This window comes from Abramis brama (genome assembly GCF_963993115.1).
Source record: "Abramis brama genome assembly, chromosome: 7".
Classification (NCBI taxonomy): domain Eukaryota; kingdom Metazoa; phylum Chordata; class Actinopteri; order Cypriniformes; family Leuciscidae; genus Abramis; species Abramis brama.
The window spans coordinates 34,787,128-34,804,727 of record NC_139969.1 but is presented as its reverse complement, the minus strand read 5'-3'; the positions used below and the strand labels follow the sequence as shown (position 1 = coordinate 34,804,727).

Below are 17,600 nucleotides of genomic sequence, written 5' to 3'. Positions count from 1 at the left end.
ATATTAAATGTAGCACATTATTTTGATGATTATTTCGAGATCAACAGTGGTGTTTTGTGTAGTCAGGCACAAAGTTGATCACATAAAATTTACTTTAGTTGGCATCCCTGTGACACATCACTCCAGAGAGATGGACAGCTAAAAACTGCAAGAATTAAAGGGGACCTATTATGCCCCCTTTTACAAGATGTAATATAAGTCTCTGATGCATGTTCACACAACTTCACAGAATGTGTCTGTGAAGTTTCAGCTCAAAATACCCTACAGAAAATGTATTATAGCTTGACAAATTTGTCCCTCTTTGAGTGTGAGCAAAAACACGCCGTTTTTGTGCGTGTCCCTTTAAATGCAAATGAGCTGCTGCGCCCTGCCCCCTTTCCAGAAGAGGGCGGAGCCTTTACAGCTCGTGCCTTGGATACTCCGGCAACAACAAAACTGGAGAATCTCACGCAGCCAAAATGTCAGAAATGGTCAGTAGCGGTGTTGAGCCTTACACGTTCGAACCGGAGTCGGACATGATGATGGAGAAACTCAGGAAGAAGTTACAACTTTTAGACTTTTCTGAATGGTTAGTGGATACATTTATGTAGTTGTTGTGGAGTTGATTCAATCATCGACTAGCATGTACCGTCATGTTAATCTAAACATCTTTTAGAAACAACTTTAGTGCAAATCCAGCATGGAACTGACCCTTGTTTGTGAAGCAGTCTGGCATAAAATGATTTGCCCAAATATATAACACTTTAACGGCTTTCTTGGGCACATTTCCTTCATAAACGAAATTCAACCAGTGTGTCCTCAGTGGCTCAGATGCTATGGAGTCTGTGGAGACTCTTATGCTTGTTGGTACATCCAGTAACAGAACATTTGTAATTTTCTTTTAATTTTTGGTAGGGATGTCCCGATCCGATCACGTGATCGGAAATCGGGCCCGATCGCGTGTTTTCAGACTCGATCGGAATCGGACGTTACCTCCCGATCAGGACTCGGATATATATGTATTTATATTCTCATTATTTTTTAACACCTCTATTATGCGGTGACACAGAGTTACGGCGGTTTCACACTGCACGCGTTATTAGAGTGTAAGCAGCGCAGGAGCAGTGCATATGGTGAGCAGGAGCAGGACACGCGCGTTTTGCTTTCATACTGGCAGCGTTTGTCACGCGCGGCTGAACCGCGGGTTGTGTACAGACAGAGTCTATAATGGATAAGTTGGCATTGCTTTATTTCGTTTTCAAATACATTTAAGAGAAAAGACTTGTCAAGAAGCTTATTTTATTAATAATTTCATTTATATAACTTTTGGTTCATCTTTGTTTTTATTGTTATGGCAACAAGTTTGTTTTTGGACATTTGTTTTCTTTTTAAATTGCTGTTGGTCATTTGATTGACTGTTTAAAACACAATAGATATCATCAATGCACTTTTTGGATAAAACTGCGGTGTATTTTGGCCATGATCAATGCATTGTCACTTTAATTCAGCGTAAGCGGCACAGCAAAAATAGACTCGGCGCCGAAACGATCACGGCACTCCTGCTCTGCTCTGCTACGCACTGCCGCGCCACCTCTGCGTGCGGTGTGAATGCTCTAAAGCCTGGTTTAATCTGTTAACATGGGCGGCGAAAAAAATACGCGCTGCACGCTCTGCTAACAGTGCAGTGTGAAACCAGCGTAAGAGTTAGGAGGGCAGTTCCTAAAAGCACATTACTGGCTTTGCAAACACTGTGGCACTTTTATTTTTTATTTGTTTACATGCCTACCGGATATTTTAAGTTGAGGTGCTATTTGTTTATATATTAGACTTTTTTTTAATATTTACTGTTGCACTAAAGTCCAAAAGTGAAGAATTTATTACTTGATTGTTCAAGCTACCTCACAGAAGTGCTCTGTTTGTTAAAAGAGTTGTTGAATGTTAAAATAAGGTGAATTAAATAAAAAATAAGGAACATCCTGGATCTGTTTTTTTCACTCTTCTTTATTCTTTTTTTTTTTTTGCATTATAGAAGTATCGGATCGGGACTCGGTATCGGCAGATACTTAAAATCAAATGACTCGGACTCGGACTCGAGGGCAAAAAAACCTGATCGGGACATCCCTAATTTTTGGGTGACATTGCATATCTCCAGCTGCTACAGCGAGGAGACCGAAACAGCAGCTGCTGCGTCTCACTCAGGGCGGGATCTATGCTAATAGGGCAGATCGTCATCAGTCATGGGCGGGGCTTATGTAAGAGTTGAGGGAAATCTGGAACTGCTCTTTTGGAGAGACTATTTATGATTTATTGGGATTATAAAAAAGGAGTGGGTGGATTTTTACCATTATAGGCTGGTTGTTGTTTACACACATTTGTGTGGACACACACACACACCTTATAAAAGTGAATTTTGCATAATAGGTCCCTTTTAAATGAATATCTCTGCTGAGAATCACTCTGTGCAGTCATATACAGACTAAAACAAGCCTTAATCTCTGTCTCTGGATTCACTGCCAGGTCTAATAATAGTTTATCAAAACGATCCTTCAAATGTTCCTGAGCAGCAAATCAGCACATTAGAGTGATTTAGAGCAATGATGCTGACAATTCAGCTTTGATCACCGGAATAAACTACATTTTATAATATACTACAATAAAGTTATTTTAAATTGTAATATTATTTCACAATATTACTGTTTGTACTCTTATTTTTGATTCAATAAAAGTAGCCATGGCGAACAGAATAGACTTATTTCAAAAATGCTATATATATATATATATATATATATATATATATATATATATATATATATATATATATGCCTATATTATAAAAGAGACCACTGCAAAATTAGCACTATATGTATATGTTTGAATAAAATTACCATTTTTGTTGTATCCTATAAACTACTGACAATGTTTCTTCAAATAAAAAATATTGTCATTTAGAGCATTTATTTGCAGAAAATGATAACTGGTCAAAATAACAAGCTGCCATGTTTCCAGACCTCGAAAAATGCAAAGAAAACAAGTTTATATTCAACACCATGCTAAAGTTTTATTTAAGGAAGAGTTCGGAAATCAATATTTGGTGGAATAACCCTGACATCCAATCCCAGCTATCATTCATCTTGACGTGCTCTCTATCAGTCGGTCACATTGCTGTTGTGTGACTTTATGCCACTCCTGGCACAAAAATTCAAGCAGCTCGGCTTTGTTTGATGGCTTGTGACTTTGTGTCTTTCCTCTTGATCGCATTCCTGAGGTTTTCAGCTGGGTTCAGGTCTGGAGAATAGGCTGGCTGTGACAGGGTCTAGATCTGGTGGTCCTCCATCCTCACCTTGACTGTCCTGACTGTGTGACATGGAGCAAAACCAATCCTTCGAGTTGGGGAACATTGTTAGAGCAGAAGGAAGCAAGTTTTCTTCCAGGATAACCTTACATTGCTTGAGTCATGCGTCCTTCACAAAGACGTGCAACGGTTCTGCTGGGGCTCTTCTCAGATCTGTTTTCGTTGGCGAAATTGAGCAAAAATAGACCATATAGACAATATTGTAGTTTTTAAGTCACTTAATATGAACTTCTTTTTTACTTTTAACTTTACTTTTAGTTATTTTATTTCACGATATGTATATCACAATATAGTTATTTTTGCTTTAAATAGATTTTTTTTTGTAATAGAACAAAAAAGTAGCTACAATGGACAAAAATGAAATAGACCTACCTAAAAAACTTCAGGCTCTAGAAAGGCCTATAGAAATACTGCATAAATTGGATAAAGTAATCAAATGTACAAGAAAAAAAAACACTGCTTAGTCTTAACTGTGTAAATTAAATTGGCTATACATTTATTCTTATTCAATTTACAAAAGCGATTCAGTAAAGAACAATAAGATTGTTTGATTAACATTAATGACACAGATGGCCGCATAAATATTGCTGTCACTTTCAAGGCATGTTTTGTTTGGTTGTTGCAAAGTGAGTGACTTTTTTGTTCCATAAATGTACATTCACAGTTGATCACACATTTGCTTTTTGTATTGTCAGTCTGAGGCATGGAGATGGATGTGAAAAATAATACACACATAGCCTAAGGCTGCAAGCCTGCCACATAACAATGAGCCGGCACTTGCTGGTGTGTATTTAAACAACAGGTTAATCAATCAGTGTGTGATCGTGCAGAATCAGATGGTTACTTTTATCAACATCTCCTGTATTAGTCCTGTTTTAAATAGTTTGCATTACTTCCTATTGAGTTTAGAATTGAGTTTAAGGTATTATTATAAGTCCCTGGTAGGCTTGACACTGTCTGATCTTCTTTCTTACCATCAGACCAATAGGCCTCTAAGGTCATCGAATACTTAAGGGAGATTGTGCATTTTCAGCGGCAGCGGTCAGATTGTGGAATAATTTACCATTCTGTGTACGATCTGCCAATTCTCCTCAGGTTTTTAAATCATTGCTTAAGACTTAGCATTTTAAAATTGGTCATGGGCTGGAGTAATTGCTGTAATAATACTTTACTATGTGTGAATTTTTATTGTTGGGTAAATTTGTGATTTTTTTTCTTCATTTTTGTGTGATTTTTAAAATTTTTTTTATTTATTTTGCTATTTGTTTTATGTATCTATTTTTCTTTTGTCCAGCGCTTTGGTCGACGCTGTCATTCTTAAATGTGCTATATAAGTCAAACTTAACTAACTAATGATTTGTGGATACAGGTGCATTGACTTTACTTGAGCTTTAATATTTGAAATGGCTATGCTTTGAAGATGATCAATTTCAAGAATAGAATTGTACAAGTTTTTAGCATGCTTACTAGTTTTTAGCATGCTTACAATGTGCTGTGCTTTATCATGTTGACAGGCTGAGGTCACCTACGCTAGAGGTTCTGCTATCAGAGAACACTGCAAATTCATTCATTTTACCACAGATGGTTCATTGATGACTTGCAAAAACAAAAGGATGCAAAAACATTTATCATCTATTCTGTGAAAGTGATAAATAATGATTATATGCAGCTCAACTACCGATCAGAAGATACAAAATGCACATTCCACTGAAGTAATCTTTGTTTTTTTGTTTCATTTCAGGACAGTTTGGATGCTCTGGTTTATGACCTTGATTTTCCGGCCCTGAGGAAAAACAAAAGCATCGATAACTTCTTAAATAGATGTAAGTATTTTGTCTGGAGCTTGTTCTAAACTGTTGGAGGCTGCTTAACTGCAAGCGGGGATTGTTTTTGGGTCAGTACTTTCAGGCAGACACTATTTTGTCTGTCCAAGTATTCCCTCAACAAAAGGTCTTTCGGGACTGCATGGTGGTCACCCACATGTCATTATCTCTCTCTCTCTCACCGTTACATTGGAGGCATAACGTTGAATGACAGTTTTTACTGCTCTAAGTAGTAAACTTGGGCCTGTAACTTTAATATAATGTGTGCTACGGACACAAACAGCATCACATATTGTGCTGTTACTCTTAATAGACTTATCTGGGATGTAGAATGTCATAGAGACACGGGTGGGTTCTTTGGACTTGGGCCAGTAACCATCCACCCGGAACAACCTAGCAACTACAATGGATCCTTTTTACATTTCCAAGTTTGGAACGCAGAAGTAAACTATATTAGGATAAATGAGAAAATAAGACATCATAGCAAATATAATTTTCACATTCCCATTTGCTCCAAAACAAAACGAAAAGCAACAATATTGCATTGCATTCTAGCCACTCATCTATGGGGGACCTGATCTCATTCACCATGACTGGATTGCTCACAAAAACCGCCAGCGGGCGGTGAAGCGTTCAAGCCAAACAGCCAAAACCTTGACCTAAAGTCACCTGTGTTTCAGTCACACAGGATTAGTTTTTGTAAATGAATTGTTACTTTGCTTATCCTGCTTGAAAGGTGCATTGCGCAACATTTCATGTTAAAATACCCGTTTTTCTAACCCATACATGCTTAAACAATTGCCTGATGGGCTGAATGAGCCCTTCTCTGATCACTGTGATTGCCTCTATAATCCTGTACAGTAAAATAAATAACAGGGATTCGGGACGGAATTTGAGACTTGGCGTGACGTCATGCACGTTCACGCTCACCTGGTAATGTCTGGCAGGTTTGTGTATTCGCCGCCATTCTCCGTATCAGCGAAGACAACTCGAGCGACAAAACAAAACTTTAGTCAACTTTAGACAAAAGTAAAAGATGGATTCAAAGAGACCGGCTTGTAGTTCATTCCAAACCCCAACGCAAACTCCACGTAAGACAAAGAAAAGAAAACTTTTGTCTAGTGCCACAGGCGTCTGAATAAGACGAGAGTCAACATCGGGAAGGCTTTCAACAAATGGAGAGATCTCCGGTCTGCTGCACACACTAGGAAGCGCCCGCGCCCGCGCCCTCAGATCACTTGGACGTGGCTGTGTACAAAAGGTAAAAACGATATAAATACTGTTCGTTGGAATCTCCGGTCTGCTCTAGGGCTCAAACGGGATCCTCAGTTGGCTTTTTTCTTGATAAAACGGTAAAATATAGCCCAGTCTCTAATGTCTGATACGGCAAATCTATGTATGACAACAAATGATGTAATAATCTATGAATATTACTTTGAGACATTTGAGTGTACTTTGTTGACCAACTGTGTATGGTATGATTATTATTTTGAGCTTTTACAAAGTAATAACAAAGTAATAACTTATATTGTTCATGAACGTGTTTCCATAATAATACAATCATAAGTGGATACAGTAAACACATAAAACAGTTCAACATGGAGATAGATGGAAACAAAAACCGAAGTTTTCTACTACCCCCGTTTTCCCCTCACACATAAGTGTGTAATTTACTCAAATGCCTTTCCTTTCACATATTTAAAATGACTTGCAGATTTATAACTTTATTACCTCTGAAGACATTATGACTGTAAACAAAAGATTTGTGCGGCTGATGCTCCTTTGGTTATGAACAGCTCGTGCTCGTGCAAGCGTGCGTGTGCGTGTGGTCCATGAGCGTGCACACCTCTGGTTGCAGTTTCGCTTGTCGCCAGAGGGGGCATAGTTCTGCAAAAACTCAGAGACTTGCGCAATGCACCTTTGAATAGACAGTAAATGTTACAATGTATGAAATCAATTAAATGGGTATGTCTACTGCACACTGACGACACAAGTTAGATTAACTCAACACAAAATATATTTACATATGTAAATCTGTGCAGGAAATACTAAGCATTAACATCTGGGATTTTTTTGCAGAAATTAATTCACAAAAACAATACATTTTGCAATAATAGTCCCTGTTACTATGTTGCACTCTATGATATTACACCAATTTAACCTTTTTTGTACATTTACTATTACTTTACAAAATAAGATAATATTGTACAACACAACATAATTGCATAACCTTAGTGAATAACTGTACAAGGCAAATTAGGCTGTATGTGCACACCTTACATAGCGTACATCTGTATTCAGATTTTATAGAATGAGCACTTTGACATGTGTAGGACATGCTGAGGTGTCTCGTCCTTTTGCTGATCTGATGATGTGGTTCAGAATAATTCCTTCGTTAATAATTTGTTACACAGAACTTTATTATATTAAATATTAATCAAAAATGCTTCACACCTTCACAAAATCCACACAGCTAACTCAAAATCCACACACGCACAGCCACAAATTAGTCTATGTGTGGGAAACACTGAGACAGTTAAGGCCCTTGCACACTGAGTCCGAAATTCGCGTCCGAATTTTTTGCACATTAAAAAATAAATACGACCTCACGTTATGTCAATCACGCTTGTACACTGCCTCCGAAACTTTCGTCTGTCAAAAAAAAATCGAATCAGGTTCGATTTTCTGCATCCGTAGCAAGAAAAAAACGCATGCAATAATTTCGGACTCAGTGTGCTTTAGTCTTAATGTTGAAATCTCATTTTCTTGATTTACCGCGAGTACCGTTTTACCATGCCTAATATCGATCTAGCTCACTGCCGTGTGCAACGTATTGCATTGCTCACTGCCGTGTGCAAGTGTCTCGTATAGCAGCCGCCGAGCGAACGCACAGAGTAGCTTTATAACAACTTTCAACACACTCAAATGTGTCTAATATGACAGCGCTGTATTACCACACATACTCATGAGCGGAAGAAGCGGAAGCATCTGCGGGATAATAAAAGCTCCACTGCTCTCGAGCCGTGTGTCGCGCTCGTCTCTCATTAGCAATCGCTCCAGCGGCTCGTTTCGCTCCAGCGGCTTTTGTAACGTTAATAAATCTTTAAAACATTACCGGTCATCCATGAATATGATTTCTGCCCGAGTCCCGTCGTATTCTCCACCGGCTGTAGAGGCGAAGACAACAACTCCCATGATTCAGCGAAATCAAGGCATCATCAAACTACACCTTTGTTTAGAGTAAACGACCTCTAGTGGCGAAAACGTGCATATTGTACCTTTAAATGCTTTTAACTTTCCTTTATTAACTATTAATTCAATTAAATGTAAGTGGTCCAAAAATGTTTACAAATACATTAACCATAAATGTGTATTAATTCACATTATACATTTACATTTCTTTGCTATTAATAAAACACTCTGTAATGAGCCACACATGCAAGTGTGCAATTGCCCTATTTGTTCTAACGTTTTCAAACTTGTACGAATCATTAAATTGAATGAATATGATTCAAATCATATTGTTTCTCTGCTGTATTTTTAAATCTGTTGGATGCCCCTCTGCCCCGTCCATGCATACTTGTGCCAAATGTGTCTCGCTCTGCGATGACTAAATGTGTCTGAATGTTATCTGTCCCCTAGGGAAGCAGAGCTGTTGTGTCAGATAAAGCCTTTAGGGCCCTCAGTGCTACACAAACTCACCTAAATGGATTCCTTTCCACTTCCTCCTACAGCGAGGTTGTCTAATTCCACTCTCTCTCTTGTTAATGGATTCTTAACAATATGCAGATGCTTGTCTAAAGGCACAGCCAGAAGTGCATATGATAAAATGGTTTATCAGAGTGGAGGGGGAGATCTACAGGACTTTATAAGAACTCACTCTGGCTGCTTTTCCACCATTGTGCCGAACAACCCTTGTGGCGAAACGTGCCATTCGGCGTCGAGCTGGACCAGCTGGCAGCCGATGCTGTGTGCAAACACTGAGAGAGTGCGCTGCGATCAGTTAATCCAGCTTTTAGGACAGTGATTTGCTCGACTGAAGCACAGAAATGATACGGCCTTGTGATGAAAAACAGAAAGCAAACAGAAAGGTGTAGCATGAAAGGGTTAGTTCACTCAAAAATGAAAATTCTGTCATTCATTTCTCACCCTCATGTCGTTCCAAACCCGTAAGACTTTCATTCATCTTCGATCACAAATGAAGAACGTTTTGATGAAATCTGAGAGCTTTCTGTCTCTCCATCCATGTGACTCCAGTGGTTTAACCTCAATTTTATGAAGCGACACGAATGCTTTGTTTGTGCAAAAAACATAATTTATCACTTTATTCACAAAATATGAATCTCCAAAGCGCTTTATAAAATTGGCCCCTTGATGGCCTCTTGTAGCTCTGGGTTATATTGTGCATATGTGTGTTTGTTTCTAGATAAGGACACCATCAGCAAGATTCGGGAGCTGCGGATGAGAGCAGAGGACTATGAAGTGGTAAAGGTCATAGGAAGAGGGGCATTTGGAGAAGTACAACTGGTAAGTGTATCGCGTATTGTCGTCTTTTATGCTGTATGCCGATATCTTAGAGGGCAGGATGACCGATATGAAGCCGATATATATTTTTTTAAATTAATCTTTAAAAAAAGAATCTCTAAACTAAACACTTACTTTGGATGGCAACTTCTTGATTCTATATTCCAGTGTTTTTCACAAATGAAGAAATTGTTTGAAAAAATATGAATAAAAAGTAACTAATAGAGCACTCAGTAATGTGGTAAGTTTGTGCACACTGGGAATCCTTTTTTTTTTTAAATAAAGACAAGGTAACACTAATTTTACTTATAGCACACAGTGATAATGACATAAATACGACACAGTGGGCAACTGGATATAGCGCTGCATAGTTTAAAATCAAGGGTTTAAAGTGTCTCCAGTGAAGCTGAACTCTCCTGTCAGCGCTGAATTCACACGGACTGACCGCCACACACATTCTCAGCGCCGGCAAAATAAAAGTCCCACTTCCAATACATCGGCCAAACAGAAAAGCGGATATTTAAAAAAGGCGTAATATCGGCTGATATATCGGCCTTGTCACTGCCATTACTGGTTAGTTTTAATGCTGTCATACTGTATATACCATTACCTAGAATTACATACATTTTTTTTGTTACAACTTTTTACCAAAAACTACCTCTCAGTTGTTGTTTTTTTACATTTATATATTGTGCCAGTTTTAATTCCACATATTATATGTATTTTTTATATACTACCATAGCTGAAACTACGTGACGCTGTTCATCATGAAGAGCTTGTACCATGGCTTTCTTATTTCATCTTGACAAACTGTCTATCATTAGAATGATTTTGGACTTTTTATGAGTTCTATTTATGATAAAACTATTACAGTGACAGTTGTCAACATGCTAAACCAATTGATAGATATTGATATATTTTTTTGTGAACACAAAAAAGCATTGGGGCATTTAGCCCAAAAGTGTGCATTGCTTCATATTTCTTTAGAAAGAATCATCATCAGTTTCTATCGCCTGTCTTCCAGGACTTATTACTATGATGTACATGCGTGATCATATACCTCGGTCTTCTGATGACAAAGATTCAACATAAACATCCATGTTCTGACATGTGCAGAACACTAAACATGAAACATGAAGCACATAAATATATGATTATGATTACACAGTGTACATTACAGTAAAGAAAGTTTACATGAGAAATGCTGAGCAAGTGTAGCGTTTAGCTTATTATAAAAAGTGTACATTCGCAGAATTACACCGCCAAATGGCATGTTGGGTATTGCTAGCCAGTCAGCTAGCATAACAGTCTGTTAACAACAGCTGGGAGATGCTTAGTCGCTACAGTACATCAAATAAGTCAGGTGTTGAAAGCTGGCAGGACATGAATTTACTGGAGGCCGTGAACAAGGTGTTGAGGACACTTCAGGAGCTCACTGATGCCTTGTCTGGTGAACACTGGTGTTAGTGTCTCGTACCTCAAACCAGAGCTCCATCTCTTCAATGAAACCGTTCTTGCTGTGGGAGAAAATGACTCGCAGCTGACTGAGGACATGAAGACAACCATTCTTGAATGAAAAGTGCTCAGATCCCGCAAATGTCAAATTATACAGTATAAAACAGTATAGCACTTTTGTTAACACATTTTGCCCCATACGACATCTCACTGGTAGCTGTGGTTCCCAAACATTTTTTAAAATACAATATGGTATATTCTTTATACTTTGTAGGGCTGTGAAACGGCATCCAAAATCAAAGTTTGTGTTCAGATAATATGTGTGTGTGAGCTGTGTATAATTATTTATATATATGTGTGTGTATATATATATATATATATATATATATATATGCAAATTAGTTATACACCGTACACACACGTATATTATTTAAACACAAACTTTAGTTTGGATGCGATTAATCATTTCACAGCCCTACTTGTTTGTACACTTGAATAACTTGAGTATCTTAAATGTATATTTTAGTATATTAAGCTTAATATTTCGATTTTTTTTATTTATTTTTTTAGGTTTTGCTAATAAAATCAAACTTGCTTTTTTGCAGATTGTCTTTTGCAAATTGTCTGCACTAATTTACTAGTGTAAATAATCACGGTTCATCTGTCAGTATTTTTTACTTTTAATACTTAAGTACATTACATATAAAGTACTTTTATACTTGTGCTCAAGTAAAATGAAAATAAGTACTTTTACAGGAGTAATATTTTATGAGGGAAGCTGTGTGTTCTTTACTGTATTTGTGTAGTACTTTGTGCACCATTGCTGACAGAAATAAGCAACTATAAGTAAATGCCCAGTCAATGAAAGGAATAAAATACAGTGGGAATGCTAGAATCTCGATTTTTGGTCACACTGCTCAGCACTTCTACATGTGCAGTTTGTTTTTGCTTTACATTTTTAACTTTCCGTCAGTGTGAATACAGTTGAAGGCATGTGAGTGTTATTTTCTATATTGTTTTCTTAGTGTGTCATAGTGAAGGTAAAGTAAATAACAAGCTCTATTCATGTTCCCTGTCTTCCTGTTCTGTAGGTTAGGCACAAAGCCACGAGGAAAGTGTACGCCATGAAGCTGCTCAGCAAGTTTGAGATGATCAAGAGGTCGGACTCTGCTTTCTTCTGGGAAGAGAGAGATATTATGGCCTTTGCCAACAGTAATTGGGTAGTACAGGTATGAATCCATTGATTAATTATGTTTATTAATCATAATCAGCTGTGTGATTTGTCTTGAATGTGGATGGATGTCTAGTTGCTCTCTAGTTAATATAAAAACAGATTTAAAAACTGAATACATTACATTCAGGTTATGTGCAACAAACCTCAGGCCTTTTGTATGCGCTTCGTTAAATATAACGTTTTGCTCAAGATGCCTTCAAAGCAGCTACGAATGACGGAGCCATAACCGATGTCCATCGCAGATGCAGATTGTTATCTAAAAGTTTTTTTCTTCTCCCAATTAAAATTTGGTTATTTAAGCAACAATAAAAATAGCTAGCTAGGTTAGCTGATTAGCATAAAAGTGCATAGATATCACCTTCAGTTCTTATGTCTGCTAACACTTTCTCCGACGAGCGGATACGATGAGAGCTGTTTTCCTGTTTGTTCATGTGACCCTCGGCATAAAGCTTATTGTTTTTGTTGCCATTGATCAAGTTTATTTTTTAATGCTTTCTTAGAACATATTGTGATAACACTTTACAATAAGGTTCATTAGTTAACATTAACTACCTTAGTTAACAAGAACTAAGAATGAACAATACTTCTTCAAAAACAATACTTTCTTCAAAGAAATTTGAATTTAGCTTTTCAGCCATTTTGACAGCCCTATTCGCCAGTTGGTCGGTTATGTTTTTATGAATTCTAGCAATGCAATGTTGTGAGAACACGAACAAACGTGAACGACTCTCGGGACAGTTGATGGGCCAGTAATGCATCGTCACGAAAGTTTAAGCCTCGCCACATGAAATATTCAAGCGTAAGAAGACGAGAAAGAGAGCTCAAGTACTCGCTGTGTGGGACGTTCTCTGTGCATAAACATCAGAAATCTGTGTCTGCAGAATACGCGTGAATACTGAACTCTTTCACGTCGTCTTGCGCTTAAAAATGCCCATATTGGGAAGTATCCTTGTAAACAGTCAGATGTGTCTTAAGTGAACATAAACAGTTGAGATGTTTATTAATATATGATGTATATAATTTTTTTCTTTTTTATGTCATCCAGCTGTTTTATGCATTCCAAGACAACCGCTACCTCTACATGGTGATGGAGTATATGCCAGGCGGAGACCTGGTCAACCTGATGAGCAACTATGACGTGCCTGAGAAGTGGGCACGGTTCTACACTGCTGAGGTTGTGCTGGCACTGGACGGCATCCACTCCATGGGCTTCATTCACAGGTCTCACACACACATTAAACTGCACTTTTCTGGTGTGCTTGCTTGCTTGAAATTTTGAAGATAACCAATATGCGTGTGTTAACATTCGTCTTAGGGACGTGAAGCCTGACAACATGTTGCTAGACAAGGCAGGCCACTTGAAGCTGGCAGACTTTGGGACCTGCATGAAAATGAACAAGGTACTAGAGACGTGCGAAACTACACATTTTCATAAAAGTCATTGTCACGTGTGTGTGTGTGTGTGCTTAGTGTAGAATTCCTAATCCTTTCCTAGATCTGATAACCATATTGTTGTGTAATAAACGGTAACACTTTACAATAAGTTCCCGTTACTTAACGTAGGATAATGCATTACCTAACATTAACTACAATGAGCATTACATTTGTTATGGTATTTGTTAGTCTTTGGTAACATTGGATAATAAAAATACAGCTGTTCATTGTTAGTTCATGTCAGCTCAAGTCCATTAATAATATTAACAGATACAACTTTTGATTTTAATAATGTAGTAGTAAATGTAAAAATTAACATTAATTAAGATTAATAAATGCTTTAAAAGTGTATTCAATTGTTAGTCCATGCTGCTAACTAATGTTAACAAATGGAATCTTATTGTAAAGTTTTACCTAATAATATTTATTTCATATATATAAATAATCGTCTAAAAACAAATGTTTTTGTGAAGCATCTGATTGTACTTTAGCACAGTACTGTACAGTACATTAATATTTTGTTGATTCTCTCTTGTGTTTGCATGTTCATATCTTTAACTAATTTTTAATAATATTTAAATAAAGTTTGAAGATGTTAATTTTCCTATGCCGGACATCACTTCTTGCCACTACTGTATGATAGAATTTCACCTGATATATTGTAAATTAAACTGTGTCCGAATCTTATTGGGGAAAATGACATCAATTATAACCCCATACTTGATGTTCAATGGAAATTAAGACATTTAACAATTGAAATACAACAATTGCTTACAGGGAAAACAAAACTATTCACATTTATAACTTCACTAGACAGTTATAAAGTCGGGTGCTGTGTTCAGGAATCTGCATTTGACATACAGACGAAGTAAGAATAATTCATCATATGATTCATCATTAATTAAACATTTTCTTTAGCTTCTCTACTTGGGTATGACCCAAGAATAACCCACCATCATAGTTATCAATACAACTATATATAAACATTTAAAAAAATGTAAATTATCCTCTGTACTGGATGATATGGCAGCTGTCTGTCTCACAGAGCAGTGAATGTTGTTTACAGCAATCCACACAATCTCTTATACCTTTAAAGCACCATTACTAAAAAATATTTAAATCAAAACAATAATCTAAAAAATATCTACATCTAAAGCTATTCAACCTCAAAAATGAACAAGTCAGTTGGTGAATGACATCCTGAACCATTCCTACAAAGCACTGTTGTTTGAGTTCTGCCGCAGACTATATTCTGTTGTTTTCCTCCTCTCAGGATGGGATGGTACGATGTGACACAGCAGTAGGAACTCCAGACTATATTTCTCCAGAGGTACTGAAGTCGCAGGGAGGAGACGGCTACTATGGCCGAGAGTGTGACTGGTGGTCTGTGGGAGTCTTCCTCTATGAGATGCTCGTTGGTGAGTTTAGCATCAGTCTCGCATTTGCAAAAAAGCTTGCATGCATTTGCAGCTTTTGCCCACAGGTTATCAGGCGAACGTTTATTTTTCATGAGTGCTAGTCAACCTTTCTGTGCCATTGGGTTAGATTTGACGGTTGCAGTCAGTCGGTAATCTAAGAAAAATACTTTAGGTAAAATAATTCATATTCACAGGAGCAAATTTAGCTTATGTGAATATGTTTGTTATTCAGAACAAATTCAAGCAGCATAGTAAATGTCATGTGCTTGCGTTTGACGACACTGCACTACACCGTATTATAGATGATTCCTCTGTTACGAAAAGTTGGTTTGATTTGCATTAAAGTGGTAGTCCGTTTCCCATACATGGATTTATATGCTAAATGTCAATATTGCAAAATGAGAACACGACAGAGTTCGTAATAAAACAAGAATCAACATTGGCTTGGCTTTTCGTAGATGGCGAGATGTGATGTTGTATTTTAGTGGTGAGTAAGGTGTTTTATTGAACAGATAAAGTGCCATGTGTAGCTCTCAAACAGAGTTCATTGTAAAACTGTATCTAAAGTGAAGGGTCATATTCATCCGCACAGTCCCGCGGAGCCAAAGCACAACCAAAACAATATTCTTCCACAAAATACATGCAGTTTTGCTTTTTAACCGCTAGAAGGTCAAAAGTTACATAGTGTACATTTAATTAAAAAAATATATATAAGAAATATTTGCATGTATATACTGTATATATATATTTATATATAAATTGTGTTATATATAAATTTAAATATTTTATATATAAATAAAAAAATTCTTAAATATGTACATGCATGTGTGTGTATTTATAGATACAAAATAATTATACACGGTACACACACATTTATTATGTGTAAACAAACTTTTATTTTGGATGTGATTAATCGTTTCACAGCCCCACAAACATTAACTAATTTTAGTTTTCGTATTTAGTTCCAGAGTATATTTGAGTTTGCTCTTTGAAGAGCATTAAAGGTTAATGTTTACCTTGTGGTTTTGAACGCCTAAACATAATGGCCAATCAGAGGTGTTTAAGTTATTCAGAATCTGCTGCTCAGAACAGTTTCATTCGAGTTTGAGCTCAGCGACCTCTCATTATAATCAATAAAGTGCAAACTCGATGAAAACAAGAGATTCATTGTGTAGTGTAGTCAGCTTCAGTTATTATAACTAGACTTTTCGCAGAAGTGATGGACCGCTTAAGTGATTTTAAAAGGAGTGTTCTTTTCTTGATTTATGTATGAACCGGTAACTTGTGTGATTTGATTAAATAACCAGGTTATAAGCCATTTGTTGGTGAATCAGAGTACATGGTGTTTGTGCAAGGACAGCTCATTAGAAACACATGTTCTCTTATTATTCGTATTATTTTGTGGCGCAGTCTTTTTATCTCGTCACATTTCAAACTGCTTTGTTTAGAATCCTCATGTTGCAAATTACCATAGAAGTTGTCTATTAAAAGCTACACTTTTAATAGACAACATTCTGATAAGAATGTAAATGTGTACCTTGAAATGTAATGTAAGTCGCTTTGGATAAAAGCGTCTGCCAAATGCATAAATGTACACTTCTGAGCATAGATCCCTTCATCAAGAGGGAAGGTCTTGGCAGAAGCACAAGAGTAGCTGTTCGTTCATTTTAGCTCCAGGTGAAACTAAACTCGAAAGACGAAGACACATTCCTAAGAATGCGAGACTTCCCAACAGATGGAGGGATCACAAAGATTGGGATAGAGGAAGCATTCAGAAGAATAAGTGTTATGTGTTGTTCAATGTATCCTCAGGTGACACGCCATTCTATGCTGACTCTCTGGTGGGCACCTACAGCAAGATCATGAATCACAAGAATGCCCTGACCTTCCCCGAGGACAGCGACATCTCAAAGGATGCAAAAAACCTCATCTGTGCTTTCCTCACCGACAGGTTTGCATACAAAAAATACTTTTAAAACTACAAATAATATATAGTATGTGTTCAGCACCGATCAGTTGCATATCTGGGATTGAACGAAAGCATGTTAACTCAAAATACACTGTGCTAATCTCATCTCATCTCTCACTAGGGAAGTGCGGTTAGGACGCAATGGAGTCGATGAAATCAAGCGACACGGTTTTTTCAAGAACGACCAGTGGGCATGGGAGAACATCAGAGACAGTGAGTTGAGTTTCTGAACCTCAGATCTGCCAGCTTAGTCATCTTTTCAAAATTCTGACCTTTTTGATTCTTGTGTTTTATCTTTGAAACCATCTACTGTATATACTACGGTATGAAAGACACTGGGGTCCAAAACAACACTGGACCCCAAAACAACACTGGACCCCAGTGACTTTAATTATATGGACCAAAAAAATAA

At 37.2% G+C, this 17,600-nt stretch overlaps 1 protein-coding gene across 2 annotated transcripts in view; it reads left to right on the top strand.

Annotated features, from left to right (window-relative positions):
* Nucleotides 1–17,600, top strand: part of rock1 (Rho-associated, coiled-coil containing protein kinase 1) — a 79,292-nt gene that overhangs the window by 26,810 nt on the left and 34,882 nt on the right. For both annotated transcript variants that reach the window (XM_084119701.1, XM_084119700.1), the window contains exons 2-9: nucleotides 5,073–5,154; nucleotides 9,581–9,681; nucleotides 12,225–12,362; nucleotides 13,413–13,588; nucleotides 13,683–13,767; nucleotides 15,075–15,219; nucleotides 17,032–17,170; nucleotides 17,310–17,401. In XM_084119701.1, coding sequence (XP_083975827.1) covers nucleotides 5,073–5,154; nucleotides 9,581–9,681; nucleotides 12,225–12,362; nucleotides 13,413–13,588; nucleotides 13,683–13,767; nucleotides 15,075–15,219; nucleotides 17,032–17,170; nucleotides 17,310–17,401 — 958 coding nt within the window. The remainder of the gene's footprint in view (nucleotides 1–5,072; nucleotides 5,155–9,580; nucleotides 9,682–12,224; nucleotides 12,363–13,412; nucleotides 13,589–13,682; nucleotides 13,768–15,074; nucleotides 15,220–17,031; nucleotides 17,171–17,309; nucleotides 17,402–17,600) is intronic.